At 52.3% G+C, this 14,421-nt stretch overlaps 7 protein-coding genes across 7 annotated transcripts; 5 read left to right on the top strand and 2 right to left on the bottom strand.

The window, feature by feature from the left end:
* Nucleotides 1-62: 62 nt before the first annotated feature.
* Nucleotides 63-257, top strand: Z517_07209 (uncharacterized protein; the record flags this gene model as incomplete). The annotated part of the gene is made up of 1 exon (XM_013428947.1): nucleotides 63-257. One exon carries the CDS (start codon nucleotides 63-65, stop codon nucleotides 255-257), a length of 195 nt encoding a protein of 64 aa, XP_013284401.1.
* Nucleotides 258-841: 584 nt separating this feature from the next.
* Z517_07208 (uncharacterized protein) lies at nucleotides 842-1,591 on the top strand (the record flags this gene model as incomplete). The annotated part of the gene is made up of 1 exon (XM_013428946.1): nucleotides 842-1,591. The coding sequence occupies one exon, from the start codon at nucleotides 842-844 to the stop codon at nucleotides 1,589-1,591; it is 750 nt and encodes a 249-aa protein (XP_013284400.1).
* A 994-nt stretch (nucleotides 1,592-2,585) lies between these two features.
* Nucleotides 2,586-3,342, bottom strand: Z517_07207 (uncharacterized protein; the record flags this gene model as incomplete). Its single annotated transcript, XM_013428945.1, has 2 exons — nucleotides 2,586-3,137; nucleotides 3,211-3,342. The coding sequence occupies 2 exons, from the start codon at nucleotides 3,340-3,342 to the stop codon at nucleotides 2,586-2,588; spliced, it is 684 nt and encodes a 227-aa protein (XP_013284399.1).
* Nucleotides 3,343-4,170: 828 nt separating this feature from the next.
* On the bottom strand, nucleotides 4,171-4,797 carry Z517_07206 (uncharacterized protein; the record flags this gene model as incomplete). Its single annotated transcript, XM_013428944.1, has 1 exon — nucleotides 4,171-4,797. The coding sequence occupies one exon, from the start codon at nucleotides 4,795-4,797 to the stop codon at nucleotides 4,171-4,173; it is 627 nt and encodes a 208-aa protein (XP_013284398.1).
* A 1,275-nt stretch (nucleotides 4,798-6,072) lies between these two features.
* Z517_07205 (uncharacterized protein) lies at nucleotides 6,073-6,959 on the top strand (the record flags this gene model as incomplete). The annotated part of the gene is made up of 2 exons (XM_013428943.1): nucleotides 6,073-6,334; nucleotides 6,394-6,959. The coding sequence occupies 2 exons, from the start codon at nucleotides 6,073-6,075 to the stop codon at nucleotides 6,957-6,959; spliced, it is 828 nt and encodes a 275-aa protein (XP_013284397.1).
* Nucleotides 6,960-8,282: 1,323 nt separating this feature from the next.
* Z517_07204 (uncharacterized protein) lies at nucleotides 8,283-9,066 on the top strand (the record flags this gene model as incomplete). The annotated part of the gene is made up of 3 exons (XM_013428942.1): nucleotides 8,283-8,365; nucleotides 8,624-8,718; nucleotides 8,798-9,066. 3 exons carry the CDS (start codon nucleotides 8,283-8,285, stop codon nucleotides 9,064-9,066), a joined length of 447 nt encoding a protein of 148 aa, XP_013284396.1.
* Nucleotides 9,067-10,254: 1,188 nt separating this feature from the next.
* On the top strand, nucleotides 10,255-11,161 carry Z517_07203 (uncharacterized protein; the record flags this gene model as incomplete). Its single annotated transcript, XM_013428941.1, has 2 exons — nucleotides 10,255-10,541; nucleotides 10,597-11,161. The coding sequence occupies 2 exons, from the start codon at nucleotides 10,255-10,257 to the stop codon at nucleotides 11,159-11,161; spliced, it is 852 nt and encodes a 283-aa protein (XP_013284395.1).
* Nucleotides 11,162-14,421: the final 3,260 nt, after the last annotated feature.

The following is a 14,421-nucleotide window of genomic DNA, read 5'->3' as shown; positions in this document are numbered from 1 at the left end:
GAACGTGCTCAAACCTCTTATATCTGCCAGATATGTACTCGTGACGAGGTCGCCATTCCGCGATGTCAGGTGCCTTGAGTATCAATACCACACCGTCCTTCATTCTGTGGAGGATGCCAACCACGGTCTTCAAGGGTCTGTATCATCTAACCCCTAGGAACATCGTTGCACAACTCAAACCCATGTACGAGCGGAATGAAGAGTCAGCACACAGCGGAAGAATATTATACCCGATGGTGCCGTTTGACGAGGCATAACTCCAGAGAGAATGACATCAGTGGCGGCATTGGCAGCCTAAGATTGGCTGTTCCGGTGTATCCCCGGAGACATCATATGTTTTTCCCTCGACATTAGTCGGTCTTTGCGGAGAACAGGTCTTTCCCAATAGGGCAGCTTCTCCTCCGCTGGCAAGGCTTTATCGCTATGTGCGCTATGTGCGGCCGCAAGCCACGACGCCAAGTCTCCAGGGAACACCAAAGTCCATCTGGTCGAATTCACTTCGCGCGATCTCTGTCAAAGTCTTGATTTTGATGCCGCACTCCCTGGTTATTCAGAATCTTCAGCCGGAATTACCGGCGTCATCTCGTCCTTGGGTATCAAACCACAATTCCGTACAAACTATGCCATCGCAAGGGGGTCGATTTCTATATCAAGGGGTGAGAGAGCCCAGTCTTCGAGCAAGTCTTTCTCCATATCAACCACTGCAACAAGTTCCATGAAACAGTTCAAGGCAATCATCACCAGACACAAGTCCAATAAGACCACATCCTCTTCCCAGCAAGGAACTCCAAGCACTGCTACACCCACGACGCAAGCGCCAACCGCATCCAGACCCATCGCCATGTCTTCCGCTCCACTCTCAGGCAAAGTCGCCGTCATCACCGGTGGCACAAAGGGCATTGGCGCAAGCACTGCAACGCTCCTAGTCAAACTCGGAGCCAAAGTCGTCGTCAACTATGGCCGCGACACGGCGGCAGCGGAGAAGATCGTCTCGCAACTCGGCAGCGACAATGCTTACGCAGTCCAAGCCGACGCAGGGACGGTCGCCGGCGTCGAACAGTTGGTGAAGGCCACGGTAGAGAAGTTTGGAAAGATCGACATCCTGGTCCCTAATGCGGGGATCCTGCCCATGAAGACGGTCGAATCGTGTACAGAAGAGGACTTTGATCGGACATTCAACCTCAACGTCAAGGGACCTTTCTTCCTCGTTCAAAAGGCTCTACCGCACATGGCGCCGGGAAGCAGCATCGTGCTGATCTCCACGACCCTTTGCCACGCCTCGACCGTCAACGGACCTTACACGCTGTACTGCTCAACGAAGGGCGCCATCGAACAACTGACTCGCCTCCTCTCCAAGGACCTGCTCTCCAGGAAAGGCATCCGAGTGAACGCCATTGCCCCGGGCCCGACAGCAACCGATCTCTTCCTGGAGGGCAAGAGCGAGCAGGTGCTCAAGACTCTGGCGAGCTTCCACCCGGCCAACCGAATCGGCAAGCCCGAGGAGATTGCGCAGGCGATCGCTTTCCTGTGCGGCGAGGGCGCCGAGTGGGTGAGCGGGCAGACGATCCGGGTGAACGGCGGTATGGCTTGATCGTTGGAAGAAGGACATTATTTCTTTTCAGTGGGCAAAGCGGAGGAGTAATGAGAGCATCTAGCAATTTTCTATCCGGGTGCAGGTATACAGGTCTACAAGTATATATTTTTTGGAGATATACATTTGCCGTCTATTCCTTTACTTCTCCTCTAGCCTCTTTTCACGAATAATTTCCGTTTTCTACCTCTTATTCAATGGTCTTCATCATCTATCCATCTCAAAGTCCCCACAGATATCCTCAACCCGCCCACTTCAGCGATAATAGCAAAATCATAATTTTCGTCCGTTACCCGTCAACTCGTCGCTTGCGTCTCCAAAACCCCCTCCCCGAATTTCGCTGGCCGCACGCACCCACCCTCCACCAAAAACAACTTGGCAAGTTTCATTGATACTCTAAAGGGCTGCGGGGATTTGTTGGGACAGGTACATTGAATAGATGGAATGGGGCAGATGGATTACCGAGTATAGCTAGGTAGATATTGTGATTGGCGGGCAGAATTCCATCCGACGACACACCCGCGATGACGATGTCGGCATAGTATGGTACGGTACGCATAGTAAGAACTATTGGAATGCGTAGACGGTACGCTCTACGCGTTGTGCCCCGTTGAAATAGATTTATTTATTTATCCATATAGTAAAAAAACAAGGGGGAGTTGCGGTAAGTAGTATACCGTAGAGAACGGACCGTGTTTTCCCAGATCGATCACATGGCAGTCATTCTTTTCCCAATGGCGATATAAAGAATGACAAGGTCAACAATATCAATGGAAAAATCACACGCTAAATCGTCAACGAGACAGATCCCTTAGGATAGGACCGTGCCAGCTAGCTGCTTCGTCCCAGTGTACACACACACCAATGCGACACGCTCGTAAAGGAAAAATTGCGAACTCTCTCAATCCCCGTCCACACGTAACCACGTTGTCAAAGGCTGACGGGCCTGTTTTTCAATTTCTCCGAAATTATGGCTCAACGATAAGTCCGTTGTTCATCCTCGCTTTCCCGGCCCGGCCTGCTTCAAAGCGAACGCATCCCGGATCTTCTTGGCCTGCAATTCCTTCTCCCTCTCGAATTTCTGTTGATTCGTCTCGGCCCGTTCTTTCCTTTCGCGCTCCCGCCGGGGATCGACTCCCGGGGGCGCAGCGCATATCGGGTTGACCTGAGGGCCTAGAGCAGCGGATGGTGGCTCGACGGTACTGCGGAGCATCGCATCCCAGTGGTGGTCTCTTTCTTCTTCACGGGTGCTGCCCGTGTCATTGGCCGTTACTTTGTCGACAATGTAGAATGTTTCGGGAAAAGTCTGAGTGCCGTCATCGTAGTACCATCGCAAGGAGATGTGAGAAGTGGAGACATGACCCGTTCCTGTATGATCGGTCAAAGTGGTTGGTGTGTTGGGGCGAATGGCACCGCGGGTCGCCACCGCTTTGCTCCTTGAAATGATGCTCTTGGACAAAGTACTGTCGTAAAGGGCATTGCTCAGCTTGACAGGATGCTCCTGGCCCTCGGCGATGACGAAGATGCACACTTTCGAATTCATGGCCTAAGCCACCGGGTGTCAGCAAGTGCAGAAGACAGCATCAACATGTGCTCGGTTAGTAGCGAGAAACCCGTACCATTGGTGAAGTCCTGTTGGATGGACGAAATAACTGCGGACGACGAGCTTGCCACGAGCGATATGAAGACTCGAGCTGATGGGAATCCTGCATAAGAGCGGTCGAGATCGGGCGATTGCGCCCTGTGGCCATGCCTCAAAAAGGGCAGACGGCCGAGCAGTGAGGCAAATACAGGGCAAACAAGCCGGCAGCAACTGAAACTGCGCAACAGGGAGACAAACTTCGTGCCCAAGCCCGGATTGAAATGCCCGTGTGTTGGCAGACTGGTATTGGAGGATGCTTCGTCTTTCATATATCTAGGGAGAGGATTTGTTCAGGTACACCTTTTGCCAACGGTACATCCCTGTCGAGCGAAAGACTTCAAGTGATGACATTTTGCTGCACTCCGGCGTGATGGTCACCTGGGACTGTCGGGGTGGACCATGAACGCTAGATTTGTCACTTTAGAATGCGGAGGTTGAGAACAAGCCACAAAGAACAATTGACAGGTTGAACAAGACTCTGGAAGATACCAAACTGAATAGTCCTTTCTCGGATCCGCTGTGGCGGCTTCCGCCATGTCCTGATGACCATATCCGTACAAAATTAACGTCGTTGGCCGTCTGGCAATGTTTCGATGACTTGGGGACTTTTTACTCAACCAGCTGTGTAACAAATTTGTCTTCAGTAGCCCGTCACCCAAACGCCTCCCTCGGTCCGAATCCAGATTTCGGGGGGGTTTTGTCACACGATATCGCTTCAGAAGCTCCGTGGCAAGCAGGTCCTTTCCCAGAAATTAACCTCTGTGTCTCATCTTTTGGTGGTACATTCATCGTATTATTCCCTTCATAAGTCGGACGTTTGCGCTCGCCCTTGATCCGGTTGGTGTGCTTTTGTTGTGAGAAGAATTGATTCGGTGCCCCGATACTATGGTGCAATTGCAAAACACTTCACGAAACCCACTGTACTTTGGAGAGCTTCCTACCCTGCGGCCTCTTTTCTTCGGTTGACCTCGACCAAGGTGATGAATTCATCCCAGTTCTCCTCGATCCAGGGTCGGCCGAGGATACAGTCGAATTTGGCTTCGGATTCTGGTGGTAGAACATAAAACGGCGCACGATGGGACGGCGAATTCCGATCTGCTTCGGAACTGTAACGCTGGAAATGCCACTGAAGGACGACGGTGCTGCTGAGATCGGTGTATCCACCAATCGAATGCACGCGGCCACTGTATGGCTGCTTGGTCAGGTTGAGCTCCGTGTGAGCGTCGTCAGAGATCAGGTTGAAATCGGCCCCGGTGTCCAGCAACACTCTTCGCGGAGTCGTCGTCGTCGTCGACTGTTGATGACTCGACCGTGGATTCTTCTTCGGCTCAAGATGGATGAACATGAGAACCACAAAGAGATTGAGACGCCTCCTTCTTTCTTCCATCAACATGACTTTTCCATGGTGTTTGGGCGGACCACTGCTGGCACAATCTGCTGCCCGGCTCGGCTTTTCTTCCTTTCCTTGGAACAGAGGCTGAATTATAGAATCTCGCAGCCGGTCAAGAACGGGGGCTTTGGCCACACCCTTGGAATCCGGGACGGCGCGAAGTAACTTGGACATCCTTTCGGGCGAATGCTTCCTCCAGGTGACTAGGGTCATCCTGCCATCCACAAAGTCAGTAATTCTCTTATTCGGCTGGGACACGTGGAAGCCTCTTCGTACTGGTACGTCCTTTCTCGGCAATTCCTTCTCACTCTTGCTCAACCGTCGCAGAGTCCGCGGGTCATTCACACTGCGCGAAGAGAGATTTTAAGCCACCAGCACACGGAAAAGATTAGCAACAAAGACAGACCAGTCTGCCATCTTAAATAACACCAAATGGCAGTCAAGCCACTTTGGGAACGGCATGGTCTCTGCTTGGATCGTGTCGTTGTACAGGGTCGGGCCCGTCCTTCGGGCAAGCTGCAATATGGCAACATGTGACAAACTCCTCCAAACACGACGAGAACCCTTATCCCGCATACAGGGCTGCAGCTGTGGGCCTCCGAACCTCTTGAGACATGTCGACTTCTTGACAAAAACCAGGCTGATTCCATGTGCAAAGCACGACAGCTTTAGAGGGCTCGGGAGTACCTCCCAATACCGTGGGTCAGTGTCACAACAGGAGGCGTGTCTTTGCAACAGTAGCACCGTGGTTTGGAGGATGAAAGAGAATGAATCGACGATTGCCAACGGAAGCACCAGTAACTATTTCGGGACCACATTCGGTAAGGGAAGTTGCAGCGTTGAGTTTTGCCGCACCGAACGAGCCCGAGACCTTGTCAGACTTCCGAGGGATGAATAGTGCGGTGCAAGTCTTTGTCTCAAATTTACAAATGCCCTGATATCCAGGGACTTCTGAAATGTAGAGCTGGGGGGAGTGGTTCCTAGATACCTCATGAGATATGTTACAACTAAGCCGGTAAATGCGTGATGAGTTTGCCGTAAGATAAAGAGCACGTGCTTCCAAGGCTGTCGCCACGTACGTCGGACTGGCAGCACGGGCGATCTTCACGTAGTTTCCGAACGCAGGGATGGCCGGGCCCGTAATATGCGTTGGCGGCGAGAACAATGGCCAAATAGAGAGCATTTCCAGAGTGGCATTGCGCGCTCGCTCTCTATTGGAAGCTCTCATCGATGGACGGTTGGAAGGGAGGCCTCTTGGGCAGCGATGCAGGTAGATGGAAGGCCCCTCGGCGAGCGCCCCACTGATGAGAGGTCGCGGCTGTGTTGGACAAGTTAGTCTGTGAGTCCTCATTATAAGCAGACACCCGCCCGCTGTCCTCCCACAAAAGACATACCCCTGATCTCTATCACCTTCGCGGAAGCCGCCGACGAGATCGCTGCGTTACGAAAATGACGGGTTACGGAGCTTTGGCAGCCATGATGGCCAGCCATCAGAATATCGAAGCTTTCCGAAAATTCTCCAGCATGAACCTCGAGAATATCTTGCACATGCAAGCCGAGCTGCAGCATCTCGAAGTGGTTATTAATGAGGTGCGAAAGATCCCAGGCATGAACAGCTTCGACCGGATCTGGATCGATAATCCCGAAAGCATGTCTGAAGAGGACATACACCGGATTTTTGAGCGGTCAAGGACCCTGCTGGACGAGTACTGTAGGAAGCGTGGCTTTGACACCAATGAATGGGAACAGGCCGCTGACACGGTGGGGCAGACCGAGCTCTATTGAGAACAGCAAGAATCAACGCGTTGCAGCAACCGCGAAAGGACAATCTCGAGCTCCGCAGGCAGTGGTATGACGAAGAAAGTGGTGGCGACCAGTTCTTGTATGGAGTGGAAGCGGGCATCTTCCGAGACGCCAGCGTTGAAGAAGACTTGTTGACGCTGAACGAAAACATTGGAAGCAAAGATGCTCTGGCCAACTTTTTGAGTGAAAGAGTGGTGCCGCTATATCACCGGGCAGTAGGATATAGACTTCACCGGTCTATGGCAGAAAAGGCCTTTGAGAGAACGTGGGAGTACAGGCCAGAAACGTTGGTGCAAGTTGGGAATACGATATGTATGCTGTTGTCAGCCGTGATTCCGGCCTTGTCAATCCTGGTGTTGTTCAGTGTGAAAAGCATGGCCGCACGCCTGGTTGCAATCAGCATGATGAGCTTGGTGTTTTCATTGGTGATGAACGTGATTGCTCAGAGACGAGCCGACGTTTTTATGTCCACCACAGCATTTGCGGCAGTGTTGGTGGTGTTTGTAGGCTCAGCAAACGTGATGGGTGGTTGACAGTGGATCGGGAAGAGGTATACAAGGGAAGGCAGAAAACCCCCGAGCGGTTGCACCGTGACACCTTGACCGAGGCCAGGGCCTGGTTTGAACCATGCTGTTATCGACCTCGGTCACACTGAGGCTGCTGTGGGAGTTGGAAAATGCAGTTGCGCAGGGCTCAAATGCAATTGTTGGGGTGCAGGACAGGCAAAAGGACGACAGGTCATCTTCAGTTGGCCCCATTGTTTGTTTGGTTTTCTTCCCCCCACAAAGCACAGCACTCGGTATCATCAATGTTCATTGAACCTGAAAACGCTAGGGGTGGAATGGGCCGGAGATGATTCGCGTCGGTCTGGCAAGGTGTGATGACGTTGAGCTGAGGCTTGAGAAATGAAGCGAGAAGGAAAGTAACAAAGGACCCTGAAAAGAGACCCGCAGGGAGCTAAAGACGCCGAGTTGACTGTGATAGGTTTTCTCGGTGCCGTATTTTCTTTATTCCGGAGGGCGGGTCCTTTTTCGGCTTGGCGCCATCGAGGGAGCTCGGATCAAGGTGACAAGGGCCAATTGACAGGCAGAAACAGCAGCAGCACAATTCATAGCGTAGTGGGCTACCTAGAGTTAGTGCCTTTGCCCATCACGAACTTCGGAAGTCCAGGGGAGGAGGCCCTACGGAGAGAGGGGGATTAGAGAGCCGCAGCTCCTGTGCCTGCTGCTTGCGCACTTCCCCAACCTCCTGTGCTCGGAGCTCCCCTCGCCCCCTTTGCCCCTCGCCTGTTCTCTCTGCCTCTTCACGCTTCCCAGCTCTTGTCCCTCCCACTTTTTCCCAGCTCAGGTGCTGTGGTGCTGTGCCGAACTGCTGCTCCTCAGCCAAAAAAGCTGCCTTTCTCTTCTCCTCCTCTCCAGCTTTCTGGAGCTTCCCTTTTTGTCAAGCAAGGTCAAGCGGCACGCCAAACCACTGGGCCGAACGTCTCTATGCACTATGATGCGCACACTTCGGGCTCTCTCTTTTCCCAGCCCCCGGAAGCCCTGAAGCCCGCCTCTTGCCTCTCCCCGATTTCTCTCCTCTCCCTCTGTTCAGTCCCCTGAGCTGCTGACTAGTGCGAACCTGGGACATGGACTCTGGGCCCTGACGTTTGCCCACAGCTACCCCCCAGAGGTCTCCCAAGTTTCTCAGCCGTAGTCCGCACGCTCACCCCCTACCTCGACCACGCACCTCTTCTCCCTTTCTTAATTCCCTCCCATAGCTTTCTTTCTCTCGTGCTTCTATCCTTTTTCCATCTCTCCTAGACCTTCTTCCATCTTGTTTCATCTATAAGTCCACATCCAAGCATTCTTTACACCATGGTCCCCACCAGAAGCCGACCTGGCGACGAAGAAGAGGAAGAACTCGAGCTCCCCGAGGACGACGACGAAGAAGAAGAGGAGTAAGTTTCGTCTTTTCTGTTCTCATTTCTTGATTGCTCCTGCTTGAACTCCCCGACACGGGATAGAATGAACAATCTGAAGCATTCTTGGTTGTCTTGATGCCGTGTCTGGCTTGATCATTGTGCGCGGCTCAAGTCAAGGTCGCTCAAGCATCCTCTCCTCATCCTTGCTCTTCCTTCATCCTCAAGCTGCGCGCCCCTTTCTGCTGGAATCGGTTCTCGCAATTGATGGCGCTAATGCATTTTGCTCCTGGGCAGATATGAAGACGACGATGACGAGGATGACGAGGACGGAGATGAAGAGGAAGAGGAAGATGAAGACGTAGAGGGCGAAGAGGAGGAGGAAGAACAAGGTAAGTCCTGACCTTTGATCGGTCCAAAATAGGCTCTGTTACCGTCTCAACTGGATCGCTAATCGACCCATTGACATAGCTCCTCCTCCCAAAAAGCGAAAGGCTGAAGCCGAACCCGCTGAACCCGCACCCAAGAAATCCAAGCCTACCGCCCAGGAAGAGGAAGAGGAGGAGGAGGAGGAGGAGGATGAGGAGAACGGCGAGGATGCGCCCGAAGACGACGCTGACGAGCCAGAACAAGAAGAGGATGAGCCCGCGGTCAAAACCAAAGCTATTTCGGGCTCCGAGACCAAACAAGCTGCGGCCACTGCCACTGCCGAAAATGAGGAGCTCGACGACGAAGAATAGTCATCGACGGTTCTCGCGGGTGGCAGAAGTGAACGTTGGCAAGAAAGATAGAACCAGGCAAAATTTTCTCCAACGCAGAGACAATATCTCTCCCGCACCCACCGCCGCGGGGAAAATGCCCCTGTTGCCCCTGTCGAATAATCCCTCTGGTCGACGTGTTCATCTGTTTCGCGTGATAAATTTCCCCTCGCTTGTGTTTTGAAAGTCGTGCCTACAAATGGCACTGGAAACTTTGACCGTAGTCCTCTCCTTGTCGATGGGGTGGTCACTTCAGATGTAGAATTGGTCGACGGCTTCAGTTGGAGGTTACAACCCTTTCTACAATAGCTCATTGTTAGCCATTATTGAGATCAATCAGCTTGCCGCTTGTCTTCTGCCTGACTTGTTTCGGCTCGGGACATCCGGCTCGTCCGCATTGCACCAGAGGTCTCTGAACCAATTTCTACCCAACACCACTGCAGGGATGTGTTATGCTCGCTCTGGCCGCGGTTTTGTGAATGGAATCATCCTCAAGCTTGCCAGGCAATCTGGCACGCTTGGCTGTTTCAACGATCCGCAATTGACCAGGCACCGGATCTGAGGTACCAAGTACCTACTGGGTGCCTACCGAGAACAAGCATGCTTACTACGCCCACTGATGCAAATGGCTTATATGCAAGGCGATTACCTTGTGGGTAACAGCCTCTGAGGAACCTACCCCTTACAGCCTCTTCCAGCCAAGAGCATTAAAAGATCGCCGCCCAGCGAAAATTCATGCTCGAGCTTCAAGCGACGTGACATCCTGTATCGGATTTCGGTCTTTGGCAGGCTGAGCAACATACCATGCGGTGCGGCCGCTACCATCAGCTGAGTCGACTTATGGACATCCAGCAGGCCTATACCCTTGAGCTCTTTGAAGCAGATGTGGCAAACTACGGTATCACTTCATCGATGCCATGATCTGCTGCCTTGGACTGCCACCCTTTTTCTTGGCTGTACGGAGGGAAATAAATGGGACTCTAAAAGCCGAGAAATACAAAAGGTGACAGACTCACAGTATAAAGGTAGGACGTACGCACGGTCAGCTAAACTGTGTCAGAAGTATCTCAAAGTAACCACCCATTCACCCAACAAGCCAGCCTCTGTCACCCTATTGTCAGGTATAATATTCCGCTACATCAATCGAGACCGGAAAACATTTCAAGGACAATGACAAGCCCCAAGGTCTGGTTCATCACCGGGTGCAGCAGTGGGTTCGGTCAAGAGCTCGTACTTGCGGCGTTGAGACGAGGTGACAGAGTCATTGCAACTGCTCGCAATGCCAGCAAGCTCGACGACCTCAAAGCTGCCGGTGCCACGACGATGAGTTGGGATGTTACGGCGCCTCTAGAGCATCTCAAGAAGGCAGCTGAACAGGCACATGGAGTTTACGGACGTTTTGACTACCTGATCAACAACGCAGGTTACAGCCAAGTCGGGGGAATAGAGGAATCCACGTAAGTGCTTCTTTCGACACTCTCTGCTTTGAGAGGGATACTCATATGGGCCCAGTCCGGAACAGACTTATGCACAATTCGCCACCAACGTGTTTGGGCTGTTGAACACCACCCGGGCCATCGTTCCGTACATGCGAGCACAACGGTCGGGAGTTGTGGCCAACTTCTCCAGTGTCGCTGCGTGGACGGGCTACGCAGGCGTTGGGCTCTATTGTGCTTCCAAGTCGGCGGCCAGTGCTCTCTCGGAGAGTCTCTACTATGAACTGGCCGATTTCAACATCAAAGTGTGCACCATCGAGCCTGGATATTTCCGCTCCAAGTTTCTCGCTGCCGGAAACAAGCTCAAGAGAGAGAATGCGATTGCTGATTACGAAGGTACGGCCGTGCGCAAAGGGGAGGAATTGATGGATGCATTCGACAACAAGCAGCCAGGTGACATCAAGAAGGGCGTCAAGGTCATTGTTGATGTCCTGACGGGCGGGACGGGCAAGGAGATTCCAATGCGGTTGGTGCTGGGACCCGACGCGTATGGAATGATCAAGGCCCAATGCGAGGAGACTGTCAAAGCCCTGGAGGGATGGAAGGAATTGACATGCTCGACCGACCTGGACGAGCAGTAACCGCAAGTCCATCTGGAGGGCACGCACGAGCAGTGGTGGGTGGTCAAAGGAATGCTTGACACAAGCAATTGAGTCCGTCGCCATCTCATCACACTCTCCATGGAGGGTTTCACAAGCAGGTTCTTAATCCCTTTTACTTGACGCATGCAGCCTTGCATCCCTGTACCCTCTGTTACGTGGACATTGGGCTGCTGTCTCGGGTGGTGGACATCTTGCTAGAGGCAATGGGCTGTACAAATAGGAGATCGACTTTCATATGCCAATACGGCAAACATCAAGTTGTCTCGTCAAAGGCACGTGGCTGCTCGACGTCGATTCCTTTACTTTTCTTTCTGTCTTGGACCTTCGGATCGAGCTCTGGCTGGCAGCTGTTGTTGAAATACCAAGCCATCTACAGCAGGTTCATAGCTAGGTATCTATCACCATTGGGTTCAGGCGCATGGCGACCAGTTGGTTACATATGTCTCTGTTTGCTCGGTACTCGCCATATCTCGGAACGATTCCCCTTCTCACGGCGCAGCGCTGGTTGCACTGACTATGTTCAGGTCTCCATAACCTCCTTTCCACTTTCACAATTATATCCAGGGCGGTCGTGTTGTCGGTTCGTCTTCCGTCTTCTGTGCTCTTTTCTGGAGTGAACCGACCCGTCCTTTCCCCTTGCCTCCAGTGCCTCATCTCGCCTCGTCTCGCCTTGCCTTGCCTTTAGTTACTGTTCTCCTTGCTGCCTTTGTACCTACCTACCTACCTCCCTCCCTGCTACGGAACAGAATACTCGTCATACAATTACCTCAACCCCACACCTCTCGACCGGGGATAGTCCCAACTTCAGGACGGACCCAAAGCCTGTAAGAGGAAAGAAGTGGCTTGAGATGCGAGAACTCGGTGCTCGTATCCATCCTCGTTCCCATGATTAGTCGAGCGTCTGGGTCGCCCCCCGAGGATCCATATCGTGTATGTAGGTAAGTATGTATGTACTCGGTTCTCGTATCCACCCTCCCTTAGGTATGCGATCTAAATCCATATTACCCTCGCGTGTGCCAATGGAGTAATAAATGGAGTGGATGCTAAGTGATAAAAATAGATCTTTTGCTCCTTGGGGTCCCCTGCTCTGCTATCCTATCCCAACACGGCAAAAACGCTTCGAATCCTACGCAAGGCTCCCTCCCTCCCTTCCTTCCTTCCTTCGCGTGCTCAATCCTCGTCGCCAGTACTTGTACAGTAGGTTGGACGAGTGGACGAGTCTCTTACAGAGTAATTCCCCACCACGGGGCTAATAATCCCCTGCTTGGCCTGTTCCTTTATTCCCCGAAGCTGTTTCGTCCTCGTCATTACCTACGTTGTGAGAAAGAACTTGCGTTTCAGCCAGACAGCCAGGCATCCAGGCAAGCAAGCAAGCGATCTCTCGACTCGACTCGTCTCTTCGTCCTCCCCTCCCCCCGTACTCTATTCCCCATTGAGAAGGAGTATCATGTCCTCTTTCGCAATCGTTCTGGGGGCCTCCCATTCCTTTCGCTCCACACCACATCCTCGCACCAGGCTTTTTTTTTTCATACCTTTTCGGTCGCGAAAAGTCTCGATGAGAAATTCCATCCGCGTCACACTACCTCGTACTTGCTACCTATGATGCTTGCTGCTGCTGCTACTACTACTCCTCAAGGCAAAAGTGATGTGATGCAAGGGACGCGTAACCTTGGTTGACTATTACTCGACCGCCTCTTCAGGAGACGAGTTACCGAACACCGAGCACCGAGTACACTACCAGGTACTGTGGTGCCTACCATTTACGGGTAGAGTAGTGCCTACGAGTAGGTATGCAACTTGAATGTAGGGTACAGTAGCTCTGCATTGCTCGATCATTTCTTTTTGTCCCCTTGTCCCCTTGTCTCGTGTGCCCGTGTGCCCGATCGTCGATCTCATCCCCTGCGTCTCCAGCACGATTTCAGTACCAACCTCTCTGTAACTACTCGTCTGCAGGGGCCGCAGTAGAGAAGGGAACCCCCTTAGCCCTCTCTCCTTGTAATTCCCGAGCGATGGGACGCGGGCCAGGTCAGAGGAAGAAGGAGGATAGAGTACCCAGCACCCTTTACCTTGTACCTAGTAACCTCGAAGTTGACGAACTCGATAGTGGTTTGGGACAGGAAGTTTACATACGGACATGTGTTACCAGCATACAAGCAACAAAGGCACACGATCCCGAGTAACCCCGTACATGTGGTGCATAGGTAAGAATCAGTTCTGCATCGAGAGAGACCGAGTACTCGGTACAGTACCTGGCTACCGGGCTACATACAGAAGTCTACGTAACATCTCTAATGTATGTTTGTAGCATACTCGACAGCCCCGTACCGAGTTCCCAAATATAGCCCAGCCTTTTCCACCTCCATCACAACCACACAACCTCCACCCGCCATCATCACTGACGCCGCTTTGCGCTACGATACCTAGGTATTTACTGTACCTCGTCCTCCACCACCCACTGTCCAGTACCTACCGTTACCAATCAACTCCCCAACCCCCTCTTTTTGTTTCATCCCCATGTAGGATCTCACCCAAACACCCCCCACTATACCCGTTTTCAACGCTAGAAATCTGACAGTTACACCCTGGACCTCGGATGATCTTGCCTTGGAATTCTCCATCCGAATTGTCCACTTACCTATCCATCTCCCTCCCTACCTACCTTCAGTACTACCTATCCATAATGTCCATGCAGAATGCAGATACAAAGACGGCATCTTTCGAATACTCGGCATACCATCACAAATTATGCCGGGTCGCTACTCGTAGGTAGGCATCTCATTAGTGTACTCGGTATGTATCGACGTACGGTGCACCTCGTACTTACCTGGGCAGAACATTTACACCCACAACACCCTCTGGCCACTGGTGCTACCTCTTCTCTCATGATAAACACAGTCATGCTCGTATGCCTTCCACCCATACTCGTACCTACCTACAGTACCGATGATTGCCATCCTCATCGTCCATCGCTATACCTGAACTGGAGCTCCCCTCCTCCCTGTCATCCCCCCAGTCCTCACTTGTCACCTCTTTGGTCCGGTCAATGGCCGTGAGGATTGCTACCCGTACCGTAGTCTGCCCGTCTCCCCGTCCTCCACTGCTTATGGCGTTTTGTTTTGTTGCTAATAATAATGATAACCACGAATCCTCCCACACTCCAGTGAAATAGTCCAGTAATACCTCGTACTGTGCCTCGGTACAGTAGGTATGTGTGTCATCCCCTCTCTTCTCCTCTTCCC

Source organism: Fonsecaea pedrosoi (genome assembly GCF_000835455.1).
Source record: "Fonsecaea pedrosoi CBS 271.37 unplaced genomic scaffold supercont1.4, whole genome shotgun sequence".
In the NCBI taxonomy this organism is placed as follows: Eukaryota; Fungi; Ascomycota; class Eurotiomycetes; order Chaetothyriales; family Herpotrichiellaceae; genus Fonsecaea; species Fonsecaea pedrosoi.
Note: the sequence above shows the minus strand (reverse complement) of the source record. Positions and strands in the feature narration are given on the sequence as shown.